This window comes from Schistocerca gregaria, chromosome 5 (genome assembly GCF_023897955.1).
Source record: "Schistocerca gregaria isolate iqSchGreg1 chromosome 5, iqSchGreg1.2, whole genome shotgun sequence".
Classification (NCBI taxonomy): domain Eukaryota; kingdom Metazoa; phylum Arthropoda; class Insecta; order Orthoptera; family Acrididae; genus Schistocerca; species Schistocerca gregaria.
The window spans coordinates 146,096,641-146,120,659 of NC_064924.1; the positions used below are offsets into that span (position 1 = coordinate 146,096,641).

Here is a 24,019-nt window from a genome sequence, read left to right on the forward strand (position 1 = left end):
AGTGGTCAGAGTCCACATCTGCCCCTGGAAATGTCTTACAATTTAAAATCTGGCTCTGAAATTTCTATCTTACCATTATACAATTAGTCTGAAACCTTACCATGTCTTCAGGTCTCTTCCATGTATACAACCAAGTGTTAGCAATGATTAAATTATGCTCTGTGCGAAACTCTGCCAGGCGGCTTCCTCTCCATTCCTTTCCTCCAGTCCATATTCACCTACTATTTTTCCTTTTCTTCCTTTTCTCACTATCAAATTGCAGTCCTCCAGCACAATTAAATTTCCATCCCCCTTAACTATCTGAATAATCAGTGGCGGCATTTGTGTAAGAGCACAAGAGCATGTGAACACCCTAACTTTTGACACATTTGGAATTTATTGGTTATTTTTCTTTGAATGTTGTTAAACGTAATGTAGATGTGGTAATGTGAAATACACGGCACTAAATCTACCGCGCTGTGCTACATTGCTCCTTTAGACTCGGTGATACTTGACATCAAGACTGCGAGCAGACCTTCACTTGTGCACGTTTAAGGAACTTCTGCGCATGTGCAATGGTGTGACGTAATTGCCTTATGGGTCAAACACATGCGGATTTGAAAAACAATGGTTACGGTGCACAGCTAGCCCTTACCACTCAACTACAAGTTTACACCAATACCACCATGTTGTAGCACACTGCAGCAGACTTTTATCTACGTGCGCTTGTCATAAATGCCGTTGGGCGGTAGCACACTCCCCACTGATATAGAATTCACTCACTGTATGGTAAAAGTAGATTGGACATCAGTATATGTTACTGTTATACTGTTAAAAAAACCTATTTTGTGCGATTCTGAATGAGATATAGCACATTAAATTTTGGATTTCATCATACAGTAAAGCATTTAGGTGCTGAGAGCCATAAAACACATCATCGTCTATTGTGAGACTGTACCATTTATTCACGCTTATGACATATGTTGACCTTATGGTGGATCACGTTTATGTGTACTGTAGACCCTCATTGTACATATACAGGCTGGTCCATTGATAATGACTGGGCCAAATACCTCACGAAATAAGCGTCAAACGAAAAAAACTACAAAGAACGAAAATCGTCTAGCTTGAAGGGGAAAACCAGATGACACTATGCTTGGCCTGCTAGATGGCGCTGCCATAGGTCAAACTGATATCAACTGCGTTTTTTTTAAATAGGAACCCTCATTTTTATTACATATTCGTGTGTACGTAAAGAAATATGAATGTTTTAGTTGGACCACTTTTTTTCGCTTTGTGAAGGATGGCGCTCTAATGGTCACAAACGCATAAGTACATGGTATCACGTAACATTCCGCCAGTGCGGACGGTATTTGCTTCGTGATACATTACCTGTGTTAAAATGGACCGTTTACCAATTGCGGAAAAGGTCGATATAGTGTTGACGTATGGCTATTGTGATCAAAATGCCCAACGGGCGTGTGCTATGTATGCTGCTCGGTATCCTGGACGACATCATCCAAGTGTTCGGACCGTTCGCCGGATAGGTACGTTATTTAAGGAAACAGGAAGTGTTCAGCCACATGTGAAACGTCAACCACGATCTGCAACAAATGATCATGCCCAAGCAGATGTTTTAGCTCCTGTCGCGACTACTCTGCAGCAGACAAATTGCGCGAGAATCGGGAATCTCAAAAACGTCGCTGTTGAGAATGCTACATCAACATCGATTGCAACCGTACCATATTTCTATGCACCAGGAATTGCAAAAAAAATGTTCAAATGTGTGTGAAATCTAATGGGACTTAACTGCTAAGGCCATCAGTCCCTAAGCTTACTCACTACTTAACCTAAATTATCCTAAGGACAAACACACACACTCATGTCCGAGGGAGGACTCGAACCTCCGCCGAGATCAGCCGCACAGTTCATGACTGCAACGCCTGAGACGGTTCGGCTAATCCCGCGCGACCAGGAATTGCATCGCGACGACTTTGAATGTCGTGTACAGTTCTGCCAATGAGCACAAAAGAAATTAAGGTACGATGACAGATTTTTTGCAACGTGTCCTACAAAGGGGTCCATAAAAATGTATCCACTGTTTAAAAGTCCATAACTTGCAAAATAATTGACGGAGTTGTCTCATTTTTGGTGGCAGTGTAGCTTATAGTCCAACTTAAAGATATCACAGTAGGTGTTCGAAATGGTCAACATTAACATCCACACACAAACGATGCCGCCGAACTGCAGCTCGAACTACTGACTGCAACGTGTTCAGATGGATATTTGCACATTAATGTACGATGGATTCTCGAAGTTCATCCAATGTGCGTGGCTTTTGTCGATAAACGACATCCTTTAGCGTTTTGAAAACAGCAAAGTGGAAGTGCTACATCCCACGATTGCTGTACGCAATGAACGAGGATGACCCAGATCGTAGGATGGACTACTGCGATTGGTTTACTAACATGGTGCGCAACGATGAAGAGTTTGCAGAGATGATTGTGTGGTCTCATGAGCCACAGTTCAAACTCAGTGGTACAGTAAATCGCCCCAATTGCATCTACTAGGCCGCCTAAAACCCGAACGTCGATGTAGACAAAGCCGTGAATTTGCCAGGAGTAAATGTGTGGTGTGGGCTGTCTTACCGGGTCTTGATTGGGCAATTCTTCTTTGAGGGCACAGTTACCGGTGAGGTGTACCTTGAGAAACTTCAGACATCCATTTTACCTGCCATCCGAGACTTGTATGGAGACGGAAGAGTTTACTTTCAACAAGATAGCACCCCAGCCCACTACCAAAATCGTGTTAAGGCGTATCTCGACGAAAATCTGTCAGGAAGATGGATAGGCCGTAGAGCTGCTGTGGAGTATCCACCACGTTCCCCAGGCCTAACTCCTCTGGACTTTTACCTGGGGGGAGCTCTAAAGGACGTCGTTTATCGACAAAAGCCACGTACATTGGATGAACTTCGAGAATCCATCGTACATTCATGTGCAAATATCCAAGCAAATATCCAACTGAACACGTAGCAGACAGTAGTTCATGCTGCAGTTCAGCGGCATCGTTTGTGTGTGGATGTTAATGGCGACCATTTCGAACACCTGCAATGATAGCTTTAAGTTGGACTTGAAGCTACACTTTCACCAAAAATGAGACAACTCCGTGAATTAGTTTGCAACTTATGAACTTTTAAACAGTGGATACATTTTTTTGGACCCCTCTGTATTTAGCGCCGAAGCGTCATTCACCAACAGCGGTAACGTAAACCGGCATAATATGCACTGTTGGCCAACGGAAAATTCACGATGGCTGCGAGAAGTGGAACATCAGCGACCTTGGCGGGTTAATGTGTGGTGCGGCATTATGGGAGGAAGGATAATTGGCCCCCTTTTTATCGATGGCAATCTAAATGGTGCAGTCTATGCTGATTTCCTACGTAATGTTCTACCGATGTTGCTACAAGATATTTCACTGCATGACAGAATGACGATGTACTTCCAACATGATGGATGTCCGGCACATAGCTCGCGTGCGATTGAAGCGGTATTGAATAGCATGTTCCATGACAGGTGGATTGGTCGTCGAAGCACTATACCATGGTCCGCACGTTCACCGGATCTGACGTCTCCGGATTTCTTTCAATGGGGAAAGGTGAAGCATATTTGCTATCGTCATCAACCGACAACGCCTGACAACATGCATCAGCGCATTGTCAATGCATGTGCGAACATTACGGAAGCCGAACTACTCTCTGTTGAGAGGAATGTCGTTACACATATTGCCAAATGCACTGAGGTTGACGGACATCATTTTGAGCATTTATTGCATTAATGTGGTATTTACAGGTAATCACGCTGTAACAGCATGCGTTCTCAGAAATGATAAGTTCACAAAGGTATATGTATCACATTAGAACAACCGAAATAAAATGTTCAAACGTACCTACGTTCTGTGTTTTCATTTAAAAAACCTACCTGTTACCAACTACTCGTCTAAAATTGGGAGCCATATGTTTGCGACTATTACAGCGCCATCTGTCACAAAGTGGTCCAACTAAAACATTCATATTTCTTTACGTACTACACGAATATGTAATAAAAAAATGATGGTTCCTATTTTTTAAAAAAACGCAATTGATATCCGTTCGACCTACGGCAGCGTCATCTAGCGGGCCAACCATAGCGACATCTGGTTGCCCTTTTCAAGCTAGACAATTTTCGTTCCTTGTCGTTTTTTGTTTGATGCTTATTCCGTGAGATATTTTGGCCCGGTCACTATCAATGGACCATCCTGTATATTAACATTCACGAAAAACTGTCTCACTGGTTTCTCTGATGTGCATTTCAATGTGCAGTCGAAGACCGTGCTGTGCACTTTTGGCTCTTATGGCTCTCACCGCCTATTTGTGTTCAGTGAAGTGACCTTGTTGATAAATATTGCTACTTGAACATAATAAGACCCGCAAACGGCAGTCTGGTTAAGGAGTTAGTTGTCTACTGTGCGGAAATCGGCTTTCCTTTGCAGTGTCAACACGAACTGTCTTTAAACCTGTATCAAGCACAAACAGAAAAAAAACTTATCAGAAAAAATTAGTCGCAAAGGAAGTAGGGCTTCCCAGACCCGATCTGTTGTCTAAGAAAGTGACGAAATCAAATAAGTGTGACTACAAGCGAAATTTTAACAAAGAACTGTATAATAAGCGTAAGTTGTTGCGTGGGTGCTACGTAAGAATACTTGATTTTCAGCTCAGAAGTTAATTCATTAACTAATAAATGAATTAGGGATCTTGTAAACTTGTCCAAGAAAATAGAAAAGCAGGAAAATTCACACTTACACAAAAATGCGAAATGGAGTATACCGAAAGCTTAAACACTATTTCGTTCTTGCCATCAACTGTACTTAATTATGTACAAAACATACAGTAGAGCTGCAATCATTACCAATCAGCTTTCACCTGAGCCACTTGGTAGCAACCGCATTCGCCTATATAACTTTATGACAATAAAATCGCTTCTGCTTCTTTGCTAAAACTTATAGTACACATACAGTTTCATAAGCCAAATAATTTTACTGCAAGTTTCACATTAAGATTTACTTCGGATTTTAAACTAACATAATTAGCCTACAATTGTGTCTCATTATTAACTGTTTCAAATGGTTCAAATGGCTATAAGCACTATGAGACTTAACATTAGAGGTCATGAGTCCCCTAGACTTAGAACTAGTTAAACCTAACCAACCTGAGGGCATCACACACACCTATGTCCGCCGGCAGGATTCGAACCTGCGACCGAAGCAGCAGCTCGGTTCCGGACTGAAGCGCCTAGAACCGCTTGGCCACAACGGACGCCGTTAATTGTTTTCTTTTTTACCAAAATTACGGAACTGTGAATGGACAAGTCACTCTCTCACTATTCTCCATATTCAAGGGTACAGTTTAATTCTGATTTTTTCCTCCAAGACATCGCGTTTGTGAGACAAAACAAAGTCGTTAGCATGAGCAGACATTGATGGGAGTGCATACATGGTTGATGCATCCGGGATCTTTATGGTGGTTCTCCTTGGAACATAATTTTTCTGGGGTTGAGAATAGGCAGGCCGTTTGGTCATTTAATAGTAGTTCTTGAAGTGGCATTCGGGGCTTGAAATCTATGTGCAGCTATTTGGGAAAGGAACCTTCAAAAGCAGTTACTGGGGGCAGAATGCTGGGCCCAAGAATTTCTCCCACAGCGCGCAGACAAAGCGTTCTGTGTAAGAGGCGGGAAAAAGGCCTACCACGACCTACCTATTAGGCGCCACTTGCCACAGCAGGGGCTGGGGGTGCGAGATAAACCTTGGTAGCACAGCCAACGCATTATGACAGTACCGTGAACACCCTCTGTGAACAGGGTTGGCAGCTATAAAAATTTGCGAGTTTCCATGTTCATCGTGGACTGGACGCTATCGAGGGAGCTGTCAGGTGGTATCACCCCTCATCCTGCAGAGATTTTGTAAAGTCTTTCAACGCCATCGAGGGGGCCATCAGGTAGTGTTGTCTCTCACTCTGAAGAGTTTCTGGGAAGCCTCAGTCCTTCAAAACAATTTCAGAAGGAACGTAACATTAATGGCAGCTCTGAAATGATCTATGTTGTGACATTAAAATACCTCTCTTAGTTTTACTGGGGTCCTTGGTAACACACGTGGTAACTTTCGGTCCATCCAGATACTCACCTCCATGATAAATGTGTTGTTCCCTTCAGAGCTACACAGAAACTCGAAGTAACACGCTGCCTAAAGTCACTGTGGAAGAAAAACAAGTCAGGAGCACAATGCTTCCTCCTCTCTGCATTTGCAAGTCAGGGATTGACCACTTCTTCTGAAAAGAGAAGAATATTGTTAACTCTGATTAGGGTTGGCCGATGAGTAGAGCAGATGAGTGAAAGGGGAGACATGAAACTCGTGGAGTTCTGTGAATGGTATGAAACTCTAATGGGGGAGGTTGTGGGAGTGCTTTTGTGGAGTATACCAAAGTTTTATGGGATGTGAGGGGAGGAGAAACCTGGTCTTCTGATTCAGACTCCTAGCTGGAGGGGTGCAGTGGGTCTTCCGATTCAGACTCTGGTGTGGAGAGGATTCCAGTCTTGACATTTGTTGTGAGTAGGTCGCAGTAGGGACACTTGTTCTGGGTGTCACTTCGTACTAACACTGGTCAATGGCCGGCCGGTGTGGCCGTGCGGTTCTAGGCGCTTCAGTCTGGAGCCGCGTGACCGCTACGGTCCCAGGTTCGAATCCTGCCACGGGCATGGATGTGTGTGATGTCCTTAGGTTAGGATTAAGTAGTTCTAAGTTCTAGGGGACTGATGACCACAGATATTAAGTCCCATTGTGCTCAGAGCCATTTGAACCATTTGAACTGCTCAACGACTAGGGAGCCTGTGGTGAGGACTTAGCTGTACCGACAGTTTAGACCTCAGTCATCGCAGACAACTCACTGTGCTGAGGACAACCTTATTAACGTTGGAGCTCCGTGTGTGCACTGCCATATAAGTAAGTCAGATTGTCACTGACCAACTGGAATCTGCCAAGACTTTAGGGTTCTGTTACAGAGTAATTACGATCCATCTAACAGACCGCCAGATGCGACTTTGCGTATTTCGTGCCGACAGCAGGGAATTACAGGTGCAGTACATAGTTGCTCTTCACACGACTGAACCATGAGCATCACCTGAGACTGCTGCACATCAAGTGAAGGGATATTGTATTCCTGTTCTTCCTTGTTAGGGCAAACAAAATCACAATCTTGCCACTTGTTCTTAGCTACGCTAATATAGTTAACTCCTGTCTAGAATAAATCCATCAAGGTCTATTCAGCCTTAGATAATTTCAGATTGCATTATCCGTATTTTGAGCCAGAGTAAATAGTTCAATTAGTCAAATATTAGTCTTTTGCCAACCAGCCATCATACAGGGTTGTTAACTGTTCGTTGCCTATTTGTGCTACCATCAGACCATGTTTTATTTTTGTCATCACACCTAACACGTATTTTTGTCCAACTTTTAGTCAGTATCTACATCTACATCTAGATCTACATCTAGATAGTTCGGCAGTCAGCTTCAAATACCGGTTCTCTAAATTCTCTCAATAGTCTTTCTTGAGAAAAGCGTCGCCTTCCCTCGAGAGATTCCCATTTGAGCTCCCAAAGCACCTCCGTAACAGTTACATGTTGTTCGAACTACTGGTAACAAATGTTGCGGACCATCTCTGAATTGCTTTAATATCTTCCTTCAAACCAACCTCGTGCGGATCCCAAACACTCGAGCAGTACTGAAGAATAGGTCGCACCAGCAACTTATATGTGGTCTCTTTTACAGGTGAACCATTCTTTCCTAAAATTCCCCCAATAAATTGAAGTCTGCCGTTCGCCTTCCCCACCACTATTTACTCATGCTCATTCCACCACATATCACTTTGCAACGCTATGCCCAGATATTTAAAAGACTTGGCTGTATCCAGCAGGATACTAGTAGTACTGTATCCGAACATAACAGATTTGTTCTTCCTACTCATCCGCATTAACTTACGTATTTCCTCATTTAGGGCTAACTGCCATTCATCGCACCAACTGGAAATTTTGTCTGAGTCGTCTTGTATCTTACTACAGTCACTCAAACTTGTGTCATAACTTTTATAAAAGATCAATCCCGTGTTGATATATTAATCATACATCAACAGTTGACAAAAACAATGACAGTGCCACCATTTCATTATACTATTTCAGCATGCAAGTTCATTTAGGTTCTGATAACTGTGATAATCTCTAATGCAGGCTATGAACAACCTACAAAGTTAAAGGGCAAAATCAGTTTATCAGACGTGTGGGGCAGGTAGTCAGGTAGAAGGTTTACTAGTTAAGGTGATTGCTGTCAGGGCGATGGCTTAGAGTCGCCTGTCACCTTTCAAAAAATCCTGTAACTCGAGCGAAGTCTTGCAAAACATCACACACTTGCTTCTCGCTTCTCTCTATTTAATACTTTTGTTGCTCATCAAGGGATTTAACATTCATTCACAAGAATCTGAATATTAGTTAGTGTGTTAATCCTTTTAGTAAATATGACTTTTACAAAAATGATCTGTTTTTAGGGAAATTAATTGATATTGACAATATATTGCTTTACAAGTGCTTATTACTGATTGTTATTATTAATTTGCCGATATACTGAATCATGAGTACAATGGAAAGAAAAATTACAGAGAAATAATTAAAACCGGAGGATACCCAATTGTAAAAGTTAAAGACAATATAGTGAATAAAAATAAATTACGAATATGAAACATTCATTTGTATATTAAACTCCATCGGTATTGTGTTTTACATCCTCTAATATTACTCAACATTGGCAGTTACATTACATGCTGGTCTTGTGGGTATGCTATATTTAGATGTCCCTCTGTCACTTTCTTGCAACACTGGACGCACTTAATAACTGTTATGTACTGCACAATTCTTAATCTCTAGGAAGTGTTTTCTTCTGTACCGAAAGTACTGATATATGACCCTATAAAGATGAAATTTTAATGAACTTATCTTGCAGGCTTGGAAATACTGGAGTCTCAGTTAGGCAGCATTCGACCAAGATGTTGAAGGTGTAACTTATTCCAATTCCATGATCGTACGTGCACATGTGAGTGCTGACTGTGCTGTAACGTCCTGTCGGGCATTCTGGGGTTGCCTGCATGGGAATTTTATTGAAGCTCTGATGACCCATAAGCTTCTCCCGCTACTGTTATGCCAAAGAATGAGTTTAATGATTCATATCTAATAAAGCAAAATCGGCAGGATACAAGTCATCAAAGCAAAGACGTTTTCCGTCGCGGCGAGATCTATTCACGAAATTTCAGCCACCAACTTTCTCTTCCGAATGAGAAAATATTTTGTTGAGCTCAGCCTACATAGGTAGGAATGAGCATCAAAATAAAATAAGAGAAATCAGAGCTCGAACAGAAAGGTTTAGGTGTTCGTTTTTCCCGCACGCTGTTCGGGAGTGGAATGATAGGGAGATAATATGATTGTGGTTCGATGAACCCTCTGCCAAGCACTGAAATGTGAATTGCAGAGTAATCATGTAGATGTAGATGTAGAACTAAAGCGGTCTAGTGTTAGGACTATAATGTCCCTCACGTTGCAAGGCTGCCCTGATTTCAACCAACCTGCGCTTCCCACTGTACTAACCACCGACAACCAGTGAGAGGTAGCATTTTTTGGTACATTTTCTCGTGGTGAACGGGAATTGCTCTCCTCAGACAGCGAGGTGACTGTTCTCTGGTAACGCAGTTTCGTTCATTGCTGCCTGCAGCAATAGTTTTTAAGGCTTGGTAACATGAAAGGCGTTTCTCCACTCCCTGCCGTCACGCGGGAACAAATATCCCCTTCACGCTACCCTTTCGCTCTCTCTCTCTCTCTCTCTCTCTCTCTCTATATATATATATATATATATATATATATATATATATATATATATATATATATGTCTCTCTCCGCTTAGAGGTGCCTTCTGCAGTGACACACATCTCAAAAGTTAAATCAATGTGACAGCATTGCTGTTGATATGTGTTGATCTCATGGACACAATAGCAAGGTAGATTATAGTTGTTGTTTAATACAACGAGCAAATCATTAATTTCAATTTGTTCCTTTTCTCACAGGATACAAAGTAATATTTCAGTCATCTCGGAGTACTTCCGCGGCATGGTGAGGGAGACAGTGAAGTACAGGGAGGAGAACAACATAACAAGGAACGACTTCATGCAGCTGATGATCCAGCTCAAGAACGAGGGAAGCGTCGACAGCCATAAGGGCAGGGAACAAAAGGAGACAGAAGCAGATGCCTGGAGTAAGTAACGTCCTCAGGTTCTTCATTTGTTTAACACCTCTTTGCTTTACTTCCACAATGTAAACAAAAATAGGAGCAACTGACTGACGTAGGAGCTCTGTTTTACATTCACTTGCGAAATTTGTCCATTGTTTACATTCGCTCTCATACAGCGCGTCTCTCGATTCTGCCTTCGTAACTACGCAGTGCAAAGCACATGCGAAAAGAAGACATAAATACTATATCAGAACAGGCCTCCAAAGGCCCATCGGTACCGACCGACCGCCTCGTCATCCTCAGGGGATAGGTGTCATTGGATGCGGATACGAAGGGACATGTGGTCAGCGCACCCTTCCCCTGGTCATTGTAAGTTTTCGTGACGCGAGCCGCTATTTCTCAGTCAAGCAACTCCTCAATTTGCCTCACAAGGGCTGACGGCACCCCGCTTGCCAACGACGCTCGGTAGACATGAACTGCAAGCACAGCCAGACAAAGCTTAACTGCGGTGACCTGACGAGAAGCGGTGTTATCACTGCGGCAAAGCCTTTCGCTTAAGAGATATATAAATGCAAATTTTCATACCACAAAAAAGTATCATGTGTGTCTGTCTCCTATGCAGTACGAGCTGCGACGTTACAAGAAAAAACATCCCCTTGGATAACTGTCCGCAATGCTTCGTCTTCGTAGCCTCCCATAATCTGGTCACATCAATGCTCATGAGGTAGTTTGTAGGGCGGGGGAGGAAGGCTGGACTTGAGGGTATGGGGAATTTTTAATATTCTGGAAGACGAGTGGAGACTTGTAATTAGCCATAAAACAGTTCTAGTTACGAACCTTTTAAAAACCTGCGCACTACCGACATTTAAATCATTTCAGAGAAAGTAAAACACGTGACTACACGTTTCCCTGAGAGATAGGGAGGCTGCGGGAGTGGGGAGAGGGGGTCGCACTTGCCCCGGGTATGGTTGCCCTTGCCTAGTCATGACATTTCGGTACTGTGTTCCTGTGGCCGTTTGCCTATTGTGGACATAATCTGTTAACAGCACACCATGACAGTCCCAAAACACAGTCAGCACAACCTTGCCTTACGGTTATTTAGTTACGGCAGTGGTGAATCCCCATGTTTCCACTGCTTGCTTTGCTACTTTGTATTGGGGCTATAGCGATACACGTAGCACTCGTCCATGGAGATTAGGTGGTCTAACAAAGCTAATACATTTTCGTAAGTGAACAAACTGGATGAAAAAAACGGAAAGGAAACGGGGTGAGAAACAGATGGGCGAGCTTTGCATCCTGCACGCATAGAGAGCACATTTCCATTGGTCTCCACACGACTAACGCTGCCTCCTTTACATCTGGCGAGAATTCTATCTGTCCACAGTTTTATTATATTCAGTTTGGTAAAGTATGTTTCTGCGATTTTGAAAATCTTTGCTTTGAATCTAACTATTTGTTTAAATCAAACTCAGATTACAATTGGCAGAGGTTACCTTCTTAAAAGGACTGTTAACTTGCTACTCGGAGAAAATCTTCGCTGTACTCTCCCCCCCACCGTGGTGAATACTCCAGAGTGAAATGTATCACCAATAATCCAATAATCTCTATGACCGTAATCTAAATGTTTCTGATGTGAATGAAAACATCTGTGATACATTAATTGACTACTGCGATTTTTTTTGTATCGTATGTTTAGTGGTCCAGTTTTAGCAAACAGTAAAGGTTGTTCAACTGCTATTGGTTAGGTCAAATGCAGCAGCGAGACTTGGAAATTACTGCCGCACTGGAACTCGAACCTGGACACTCTGCTTTTCTCGAACGGTTGCCGTAACTGCTTCGGCCATCCGGACACGCTTTCCGTCAGACCCAAATTCCCAGTTTCCCGCTCGGCACACAGCAACGACCCCCGTCCATTAACTCCCTACTCACAGATTTTTGATTCCCGTAGGAATTAGGACATTGTTTGTGCATCCACAATGAAACTTTGTGATCTAACAGCAAACTGTCCCACAAAACATAGTTCATGTCTGCAATGCTATATTTCTGCTGCTACTTCGGTTCAGTATAATTTTTTTTTATGTGTGATCAGTCACGGAACCGAACCGACAGCGATCTTTGCATGTTCAAAATGTCGTACAAGAAGATGAAAACTGAACCGGGACTAATTTCCACTGTTACCACTATCGACTCTACGGTGATACGCCAGCCTTCGAACACGGGAACCCCTATACTTGTCTCGCATTTCACGGTTCTTGGTAGAGAGACGATCAACCGTTTCGTTCGTCGTCATTCAGACTTGTTTGACCACAGTGGAAGCGACTGTGCCATCTAACCACCGTGTCATATGACGATGCGTTGATTCCGTACACTAGCACGAACTAGCATGGATTGTTGCGGCGTTCTTCCCATTTTAGTGCAGGAAACGCATTACGGCACGATATTCCACTACATCAATGTGCTGCGTCGATCTGTTACGGCTCCTCATGCGGCAGTCTTCGGTGCCGTAGCGGAACATTTCATTGTGTCCCATGACTGCAGACATCTACCTGCAAGAAAACAAAAAGACATCACGTAATTTTATGTTTTCGAGGTGATAATTAAAACTTAATGATTACTCCTCGCAAGTACAATCGTATTAGCGGGCAGCGGGACCAGTCATACAAATGTTATCTGTCACATAGGTCTGTTTGATATATTAACACTTCGGATACACAGGCAATACGTACGTTGCATTAGCAAATCTTTTTCGTGTGGCTAAGCCAGTCTGCTACTGAGTGTTTCTCTAACAAGATGAAATCTTGCTACCAGGAGCTCCCTGCCACATTACGAGATTAGTGTACAACATACTTGGTAATTGTGGAAATAGGAATGTGACACTTAGCTTCGCAGTATGTCACCCAGATACATTACATGCCTCACTGTAAATGAAACAGAGCTCGCAATCGTACATCGGACATACATCGTCAATGTGCGAACTGCGTTTCCATCGTAAACCAGCGACCTGTGCAAAACTTTCGAACTGTTAAATAAGAACAGTATTTGGAACACGTGCAATTGTTGGGATAAGGGTAGTTGCAGGAATGCCGCCTTTCTCTCCGAGCAGGTGTTTGAGCTGCACCCACTGTTTGAGCTGCACCCACTGTTTGAGCTGCACCCACCGTTTTGAAGCGACGCCTCTGACAGCTTGTGCTGTTCTTTTCCTTGTCATTGTAAGCTTGTCATTTATTGTTAATGACAGTAATATTTACACAGCCCTGTTGTTGACAAAGTTAATAATTCATGAGCAAATACAAACATAAAATAAAAGAAGCATAGAAATTTAATTTACTACTCATGGAAGTATCTGACTGTCATCAGTTCTTATAATTTCTATCGACCGTAATCTTTACCATTTACTTGTTCTTTAAAAGAAGTTAAATAAGAAATAAAAACATAAAATACAAAAAGTAAATAAATACGAATGTATGAGTTAGAGTATGATGTTCGCTCCTTACCATGCATATCACCAAGGCCACAATAACCTCTAACTGTTTTTGAGATTTTAATTTCACTTAGCACTTTTTGTAAGCACAACATGCCATAGTAACAATAGCTAAATCACAATCTAGGCGACAATGACTAATGTGTTTGTCGTTTCGAAAAGTATATTCGGCTAGAATAACCTATACGACGGGCAGAGATAATGGACTACCGCAGTGATCACGGTTATTATCTATGACAATGCTGTATACAAATTATCCAGTTAATAAGTACTTTAAAATAAATAAAAAGGTATTTTTAATAAGGTAATATGAGAAAAGGAGTCTCTTTTTCGTGATTAATTCGTTAGCTTCGTAAAATATAAAAGTGGTTCAAATGGCTCTGAGCGCTATGGGACTTAACTGCTGTGGTCATCAGTCCCCTAGAACTTAGAACGACTTAAACCTAACTAACCTAAGGACATCACACACATCCATGCCCGAGGCACGATTCGAACCTGCAACCGTAGCGGTCGCGCGGTTCCGGACTGTAGCGCCTAGAACCGCTCGGCTCGTAAAATATAGACATGAAACCTATGATAGTTATAAATCTCTTCCATTACACAATTTTTCACAAATAATAAGTTTTCTCGCTAAATCGATTTGCAATGACAGAAGCCGGTTAAAAAAAGTTCTAACTACACCTCACTCATCCCAGTACGATTACCATGTGTTGAGAAGAAGGGATGTTGCCTTGAGAAATAAAATGTAAGTTTTTTCAGTTTACTGTTAGAGAAATATGTTACGTCTTTGAGAGCCAATATGGCAGAGGCAACTCTTGTTAACTTTTATATCCTTCCCCACCCGAGTCCAGGTTAGCTGTGTTCGACCTGTAACGAATATGTCGACAAGGTATCAGGCCCTTATCTTATTTCTTTCTTGCAACTTTATGAGGTCAATAATATCTGAATATGAGATACATCATCTTTTGTGTGTGTGTGTGTGTGTGTGTGTGTGTCTGTGAGAACATTCAAGTGTTCGAGTATTACCCGGAAAAGATAGTAACACCAGAAAACACACGAATAATTGTAATAGCGGTGTTCACTGTTGCAAGTAGATAGCTTTCACAGCTTTCCGCAATTGTTAAGAAATATATTACAGTACACGACTAGTGTTTGCATAGTTCTGACGTCACAGTTTACCGCGTGTGACGACAAACAGCCAATGCGGGTTTCCTCTACAGATTCGCAGAAGCGAACTGCGGCAGCGGTTGATCCGAAACCTAGTACGTAAAAAGCATTGACAACTAAGGAACATATACAGAAGAAAATTAATCAACAGACTAAAGTCGTGATTCTTGTACAGCGACCAATTTTAAAAGCATAAGTCATTATTCCCCCCCCCATGAACCATGGACCTTGCCGTTGGTGGGGAGGCTTGCGTGCCTCAGCGATACAGATGGCCGTACCGTAGGTGCAACAACAACGGAGGGGTTTCTGTTGAGAGGCCAGACAAACGTGTGGTTCCTGAAGAGGGGCAGCAGCCTTTTCAGTAGTTGCAGGGGCAACAGTCTGGATGATTGACTGATCTGGCCTTGAAACATTAACCAAAACGGCCTTGCTGTGCTGGTACTGCGAACGGCTGAAAGCAAGGGGAAACTACAGCCGTAATTTTTCCCGATGCATGCAGCTTTACTGTATGATTAAATGATGATGGAGTCCTCTTGGGTAAAATATTCCGGAGGTAAAATAGTCCCCCATTCGGATCTTTGGGAGGGGACTACTCAAGAGGACGTCGTTATCAGGAGAAAGAAAGCTTCCGTTCTACGGATCGAAGCGTGGAATGTCAGATCCCTTAATCGAGCAGGTAGGTTAGAAAATTTAAAAAGGGAAATGGATAGGTTAAAGTTAGATATAGTGGGAATTAGTGAAGTTCGGTGACAGGAGGAACAAGACTTTTGGTCAGGTGAATACAGGGTTAGAAATACAAAATCAAATAGGGGTAATGCAGGAGTAAGTATAATAATGAATAAAAAAATAGGAGTGCGGGTAAGCTACTACAAACAGCATAGTGAACGCATTATTGTGGCCAAGATAGATACAAAGCCCACGCCTACTACAGTAGTACAAGTTTATATGCCAACTAGCTCTGGAGATGATGAAGAAATTGAGGAGATGTATGATGAGATAAAATAAATTATTCAGGTAGTGAAGGGAGACGAAAATTTAATAGTCATGGGTGACTGGAATTCGTCGGTAGGAAAAGGGAGAGAAGGAAACATAGTAGGTGAATATGGATTGGGGGGAAGAAATGAAAGAGGAAGCCGTCTGGTAGAATTATGGACAGAGCATAACTTAATCATAGATAATACTTAGTTCAAGAATCATAAAAGAAGGTTGTATACATGGAAGAATCCTGGAGATACTAAAAGGTATCAGATAGATTTATATAATGGTAAGCCCGAGATTTAGGAATCAGGTTTTAAATTGTGAGACATTTCCAGGGGCAGATGTGGAGTCTGACCACAATCTATTGATTATGAACTGTAGATTAAAACTGAAGAAACTACAAAAAGGTGCTAATTTAAGGAGATGGGACCTGGATAAACTGAAAGAACCAGAGGTTGTAGAGAGTTTCAGGGAGAGCATAATGGAACACTTGACGGGAATGGGGCAAAGAAATACAGTAGAAGAAGAATGGGTAGCTCTTAGGGATGAAGTAGAGAAGGCAGCAGAAGATCAAGTAGGTAAAAAGATGAGGGCTAATAGAAATCCGTGGGTAACAGAAGAAATCTTGAATTTAATTGATAAAGGAGAAAATATAAAAATGCAGTAAATGAAGCAGGCAAAAAGGAATATAAACGTCTCAAAATGAGATCGACAGGAAGTGCAAAATGGCTAAGCAGGGATGGCTAGAGGACAAATGTAAAGATGTAGAGGCTTATCTCACTACGTGAAAGATAGATACTGCCTACAGGAAAATTAAAGAGACCTTTGGAGAAAAGAGAGCCACTTGTATGAATATCAAGAGCTCAGATGGAAACCCAGTTCTAACCAAAGAAGGGAAAGCAGAAAGGTGGAAGGAGTATATAGAGGGTTTATACAAGGGCGATGTACTTGAGGACAATATTATGGAAATGGAAGAGGATGTAGATGAAAACGAAATGGGAGATACAAAACTGCGTGAATAGTTTGACAGAGCACTGAAAGACCTGAGTCGAACAAGGCTCCGGGAGTAGACAACATTCCATTAGAACTACTGTCGGCCTTGGGAGAGCCAGTCCTGACAAAACTCTACCATCTGGTGAGCAAGATGTATGAGACAGGCAAAATACCCTCAGACTTCAAGAAGAATATAATAATTCCTATCCCAAAGAAAGCAGGTGTTGACAGATGTGAAAATTACCGAACTATCAGTTTAATAAGTCACAGCTGCAAAATACTAACGCGAATTCTTTACAGACGAATGGAAAAACTGATAGAAGGGGACCTTGGGGAAGGTCAGTTTCGATTCCGCAGAAATGTTGGAACACGTGAGGCAATACTAACCTTACGACTTATCTTAGAAGAAAGATTAAGGAAAGGCAAACCTACGTTTCTAGCATTTGTAGACTTAGAGAAAGCTTTTGACAATGTTAGCTGGAATACTCTCTTTCAAATTCTGAAGGTTGCAGGGGTAAAATACAGGGAGCGACAGGCTATTTACAATTTGTACAGAAACCAGATGACAGTTATTAGAGCCGAGGGACATGAAAGGGAAGCAGTGGTTTGGAAGGGAGTGACACAGGGTTGTAGCCTCTCCTAGATGCTATTCAATCTGTATATTCAGCAAGCAGTAAAGGAAACAAAAGAAAAATTCGGAGTAGGTATTAATATTCATGGAGAAGAAAGAAAAACTTCGAGGTTCGCCGATGACATTGTAATTCTGTCAGAGACAGCAAAGGACTTGGAAGAGCAGTTAAACGGAATGGACAGTGTCTTGTAAGGAGGATATAAGATGAACATCAACAAAAGCAAAATGAGGATAATGGAATTTAGTCAAATTAAATCGGGTGATACTGAGGGAATTAGATTAGAAAATGAGACACTTAAAGTAGTAAAGGAGTTTTGCTATTTAGGGAGTAAAATAACTGATGATATTCGAAGTAGAGAGGATATAAAATGTAGACTGGCAATGGCAAGGAAAGCGTTTCTGAAGAAGAGAAATTTGCTAACATCGAAGATAGATTTAAGTGTCAGGAAGTCGTTTCTGAAAGTGTTTGTATGGAGTGTAGCCATGTATGGAAGTGAAACATGGATGATAAATAGTTTGGACAAGAAGAGAATAGAAGCTTTCGAAATGTGGTGCTACAGAATATTGCTGAAGATTAGATGGGTAGATCACATAACTAATGAGGAGGTATTGAATAGAATTGAGGAGGTGTGGAGTTTGTGGCACAATTTGACAAATAGAAGGGACCGGTTGGTAGGACATGTTTTGAGGCATCAACGGATCACAAATTTAGCATTGGAGGGCAGCATGGAGGGTAAAAATCGTTGAGGGAGACCAAGAGATGAATACACTAAGCAGATTCAGAAGGATGTAGGTTGCAGTAAGTACTGGGAGATGAAGAAGCTTGCACAGGATAGAGTAGCATGTAGAGCTGCATCAAACCAGTCTCAGGACTGAAGACCACAACAACAACAACAAGTCATTCTTAGATAACAATCTTGCATTCATCGATCTTCTGTGACAGAATGCACTCCGATAATGCAGATAAAAACACTTCTTTTCACAGCGGAAAAGATAGTACTTATTCCCATTTTTATTTCTGTGTCCTGATGACTCCATCTGTTACCTTCCGCTTTAATTGCAGTCAATTTCAAAGGCATAAGGCTTGTTCGTCAGGCACATAATTAGGGAATCGTCGCATAGCACAGCCGCAAGTAAACCCTGTGGACATGAGGTAGCTCAGTCAACCATCAACAGGTATGGCGATTTCGACTCCTAGATTATGTGCCCGAACGTCAAGCCTTGTGGATTCTAATCTGATTACGATTACAGTGGAGAGCATTAAGTATAGATATACTGGACATGGAAATATAAAACGTAACAAACAGTATTTACTTTCCCGCCTGAACAGCTTCTACGAACAGAGCAAGAATACTACGAGGGAAATCCCAAAAGTAAGGTCTCCTATTTTTTTATAAGTACAGAACTCTGTTTGTGTGGCAGTTGGTCACACTGTTATGAAGTGTGCTTCACGCGCTGTGTGTAAACATGCGCACGCCGCGCTGAGGCGCTCAGTCTTGGCTTGGCAACCGTTGAGAATGGAGCTCCCGTTGGATGTTACCGCCAAGTGCCAATTGCGCGCAGTTCTTCGGTTTTTGAACGCAAAGGGCACTTCGCCTATTGAAATCCATCGCCAATTTGCGGAAGTGTATTGTGAGTTGTGCATGGATGTCAAAAATGTTCGTAAGTGCTGTAGAGAGTTTGCAGCTGGTCGGACCGAAATTCACGACAAACAAAGGAGCGGTAGACCGTCAATTTCTGAGGAGACAGTGTTGAAGGTTGGGCAAAGCATGCGTGGAGATGGGCGGATCACCCTGGCTGATCTCTGCACGTTGGCTCCTGAGGTCTCACGAACCACCGCTCACAGAATTATCTCGGCAACATCGAACTACCGGAACGTGTCCGCAAGATGGGTGCCACGCACACTGACTGAGGACCACGTGCGGCAACGAGTTGATGCTTCCCCCGCATTTCTTCACTGCCTTGCAGCCGAACAGGACAACTTACTGGACTCAGTGGTCACGGGTGACGAAACCTGGGCACACCACTTTACACCTGTGACCAAGCAACCATCACGCCAGTGACGACATCCTTCTTCGCCAAAGCCGCGGACATTCAAGCAAACACAGTCTGCCGGTAAAGTCTTGACCGCCCTTTTTTGGGATAGGAAAGGCGTATTGTTGGTCGACTTTATGCCCACTGGGTCCACAATTAACGCTGACAGGTACTGTGAGACTCTAAAAAAAACTCAAATGGGCAATTCAGAACCGGAGAAGAGGAATGTTGAGCAAGAACGTACACATTCTCCATGACAACGCTCGCCCACACATCGCTCGGCAAACCGTTGGTCTCCTGCAACAGTTTCAGTGGAACATAATCACCCACCCATTCAATAGGCCTGACTTGGCGCCCAGTGATTATCACCTGTTCCATAAGTTATAAGAACATTTGGCTGGAAAGCGATACAGCTCCGACGACGAGGTGAAAGAAGAGGTCCATAGCTTTCTGAAGAGCATGGCAGCGAGCTGGTATGACAGGGGCATACAAAAACTGCCACAGCGTCTACTTTAAACGGTGATTATGTCGAAAAATAGCTAAATGTTCAAGCTGTAAACTAATGTTAACCATTGTAGAAATAAACAGGACTATGTACTTATAAAAAATAGGAGACCTTACTTTTGGTCTTACCCTCGTAAATTCATATTTTGGTTCTGCAAAGGTTTATAACAGGGAGATAAATGTAAAAATAGCCAATCTCTTTCAGAGTTATCGATCGACGAAGTCGCAGCCCAGGCGTTCGTGTTTTTCGCCGCGGGTTTCGAGACCTCGTCTACCGCCATGAGCTTCGCCCTCCACGAGCTGGCTCACCACCCAGACATCCAAGCACGTCTGCAGGACGAGATTGATTCAGTCCTCAAGCAGCACGAGGGACAAGTCACCTACGATTCTATAAGCAGTATGCCCTATCTCGACAAAGTAGTGGCAGGTATGTATGAGTGTGTAATATGTCTCAAAACTTCGTCATAAGTTAAATAAGTTGCACAGTTGCGAATAACGCCGTTTTTTCTATCGAGAAGGATAATATCATTATGTATTACTTTGATCCTCCAGACGCAATCATCGTGAACTAATAGTTATGAAATCAACGCTCTAATTGCTAACTACTTTTTAGCTTGTTCCGCAGAATTACGCGAGAACAGTCTAATGTCGGTAGCTCTCTACCACTATATTAGAACACAGCGCTTTCTGATCAACTTCGTGTGTCATAAATATTTTATTCCCTGTATTTCATTCACGCCCCAACCGTTAAGTGGGTATGGGGGGGCGGAGGGGGGAGAGGGAGCGGGGGCGGTCAGCTGCCATGTTCCTGTTCTTTTGCCAAATCGTGTTAAAAAGTACATACATATAATTTATTGCCAATAAAACGTTAAAATAACGGGATTAAAACACAATGCAACGGTTTCCTTTGGCTAAAACGCATTCGTCTGCTGTTTCGCATGAATTTGGAAAATTTGGCGGTAAGGTCTTATGGGACCAAACTGCTGAGGTCATCGGTCCCTAAGCTTACACACTACTTAACCTGACTTAAACTAACTTACACTAAGGACAATACACACACCCATGACCCATGCCTGAGGGAGGACTTGAACCTCCGACGGGGAGGGGAAGGGGGGGGGGAGCCGAGCGAATCATGAAAGGCGCCTGAGACCGCTCAGCTATCCCGCGCTGCTCGCGTGAACTACTTTTGTTATTAACGTGAGCTGCGTGAGCGATGGACTGATCTAGATATAACGTGATGTTGTTGGTAGAAGAATAAAGATATCACAAATGCTTGGGGGATCCAAGAAATCCATAGCGCTTATGGTTGATCGAAAATAGCCGAAGCACTCAAATGTCGAAATGGGGACGTGAGAAAGACGATATATATAAGCTACATGCTTCCATCAGGCGGGAACATTGAATAAGCACAAGCTTTGTATTTCTTTTTATTAAACAGAAACAAAACAATAGAATTCATTGAAAGTAAACAAGTACAAATATGAATCTATTAAGCTGATTAAAAAGAAAAGAATACGAAACACTGATCATTCTTGCTGCTTACGTTCACGGTAGCTGTAATTACATGGCTCGTGTATAATTGTTATTTTAGAGGCTACTGATGTCATAACTGAGTAAATAAAAGTCGTTTTTCTGCGATCACGCTGTATGCCCGCTAATGAACTATACAACAAATTTTATCAAGTAGGCTATATGACACGTTGCATGTATATTTTACATTCCATTAATCATACTTTATTGAGTTTATTTGCCTTATAAGTACACTCATGAAAAAAACTTCGTGCGACGTAAACTTCTACACCTGAAAGATGTTGTCTATTCAAATTTCGCAGCAGTCGCGTAAGAGTGGCGCTAGTACCACCGCTCTTAGGATGCAAATCACGTTCGTCGTGAGCGTTCATTGTCTTTGACAGTGGACGTGGTTCATTTTAGTCAAGAAAGCCGTTAAGGCATTATAAACACCTCACTGAGCTTGAACGAGGTCGTGTAACAGTGCTGCGAGAAGCTGAATGTTCCTTATGCGATACTGCAGAAAGACTTGGCAGGAATGTAGCAACTGTACATGGTTGGTGGCAGCGGTGGTCACGAGAATGCACAGTCGCAAGAAGACCGGGTTGTGGACAACACGTGGCACTATCTATATTGTTGGCGGTGACAGCTACTACGCGTTGACATAACAAATAAAACGATTTGTAAGATACTTAAAACTACTGTCTACATCTACATCTACATCCGTACTCCGCAAGCCACCTGACGGTGTGTGGCGGAGGGTACCCTGAGTACCTCTATCGGTTCTCCCTTCTATTCCAGTCTCGTATTGTACGTGGAAAGAAGGATTGTCGGTATGCTTCTGTGTGGGCTCTAATCTCTCTGATTTTATCCTCATGGTCTCTTCGCGAGATATACGTAGGAGGGAGCAATATACTGCTTGTCTCTTCGGTGAAGGTATGTTCTCGAAACTTTAACAAAAGCCCGTACCGAGCTACTGAGCGTCTCTCCTGCAGAGTCTTCCACTGGAGTTTATCTATCATCTCCGTAACGCTTTCGCAATTACTAAATTATCCTGTAACGAAGCGCGCTGCTCTCCGTTGGATCTTCTCTATCTCTTCTATCAACCCTACCTGGTGCGGATCCCACACTGCTGAGCAGTATTCAAGCATTGGGCGAACAAGCGTACTGTAACCTACTTCCTTTGTTGTCGGATTGCATTTCCTTAGGATTCTTCCAATGAATCTCAGTCTGGCATCTGCTTTACCGACGATCAACTTTATATGATCATTCCATTTTAAATCACTCTTAATGAGTACTCCCAGATAATTTATGGACTTAACTTCTTCCAGTTGCTGACCTGCTATTTTGTAGCTAAATGATAAGGGACCTATCTTTCTATGTAGTCGCATCACATTACACTTCGCTACATTGAGATTCAATTGCCATTCCGTGCACCATGCGTCAATTCGCTGCAGATCCTCCTGCATTTCAGTACAATTTTCCATTGTTGCAACCTCTCGATACACCACAGCATCATCTGCAAAAAGCCTCAGTGAACTTCCGATGTCATCCACCAGGTCATTTATGTATATTGTGAATAGCAACGGTCCTATGACACTCCCCTGCGGCACACCTGAAATCACTCTTACTTCGGAAGACTTCTCTCCATTGAGAATGACGTGCTGCGTTCTGTTATCTAGGAACTCCTCAATCCAATCACACAATTGATCTGATAGTCCGTATGCTCTTACTTTGTTCATTAAACGACTGTGGGGAACTGTGTCAAACGCCTTGCGGAAGTCAAGAAACACGGCATCTACCTGTGAACCCGTGTCTAAGGCCCTCTGAGTCTCGTGGACGAATAGGGCAAGCTGGGTTTCACACGATCGTCTTTTTCGAAACCCATGCTGATTCCTACAGAGTAGATTTCTAGTCTCCAGAAAAGACATTATACTCGAACATAATACGTGTTCCAAAATTCTACAACTGATCGACGTTAGAGATATAGGTCTATAGTTCTGCACATCTGTTCGACGTCCCTTCTTGAGAACGGGGATGACCTGTGCCCTTTTCCAATCCTTTGGAACGCTTCGCTCTTCTAGAGACCTACGGTACACCGCTGCAAGAAGGGGGGCAAGTTCCTTTGCGTACTCTGTGTAAAATCGAACTGGTATCCCATCAGGACCAGCGGCCTTTCCTCTTTTGAGCGATTTTAATTGTTTCTCTATCCCTCTGTCGTCTACTTCGATATCTACCATTTTGTCAACTGTGCGACAATCTAGAGAAGGAAGCACAGTGCAGTCTTCCTCTGTGAAACAGCTTTGGAAGAAGACATTTAGTATTTCGGCCTTTAGTCTGTCATCCTCTGTTTCAGTACCATTTTGGTCACAGAGTGTCTGGACATTTTGTTT

At 42.6% G+C, this 24,019-nt stretch overlaps 1 protein-coding gene across 1 annotated transcript in view; it reads left to right on the forward strand.

Annotated features, from left to right (window-relative positions):
• Window positions 1-24,019, forward strand: part of LOC126272296 (cytochrome P450 6k1-like) — a 54,916-nt gene that overhangs the window by 19,690 nt on the left and 11,207 nt on the right. The window contains exons 5-6 of the mRNA XM_049975060.1: window positions 10,166-10,353; window positions 20,323-20,544. Coding sequence (XP_049831017.1) covers window positions 10,166-10,353; window positions 20,323-20,544 — 410 coding nt within the window. The remainder of the gene's footprint in view (window positions 1-10,165; window positions 10,354-20,322; window positions 20,545-24,019) is intronic.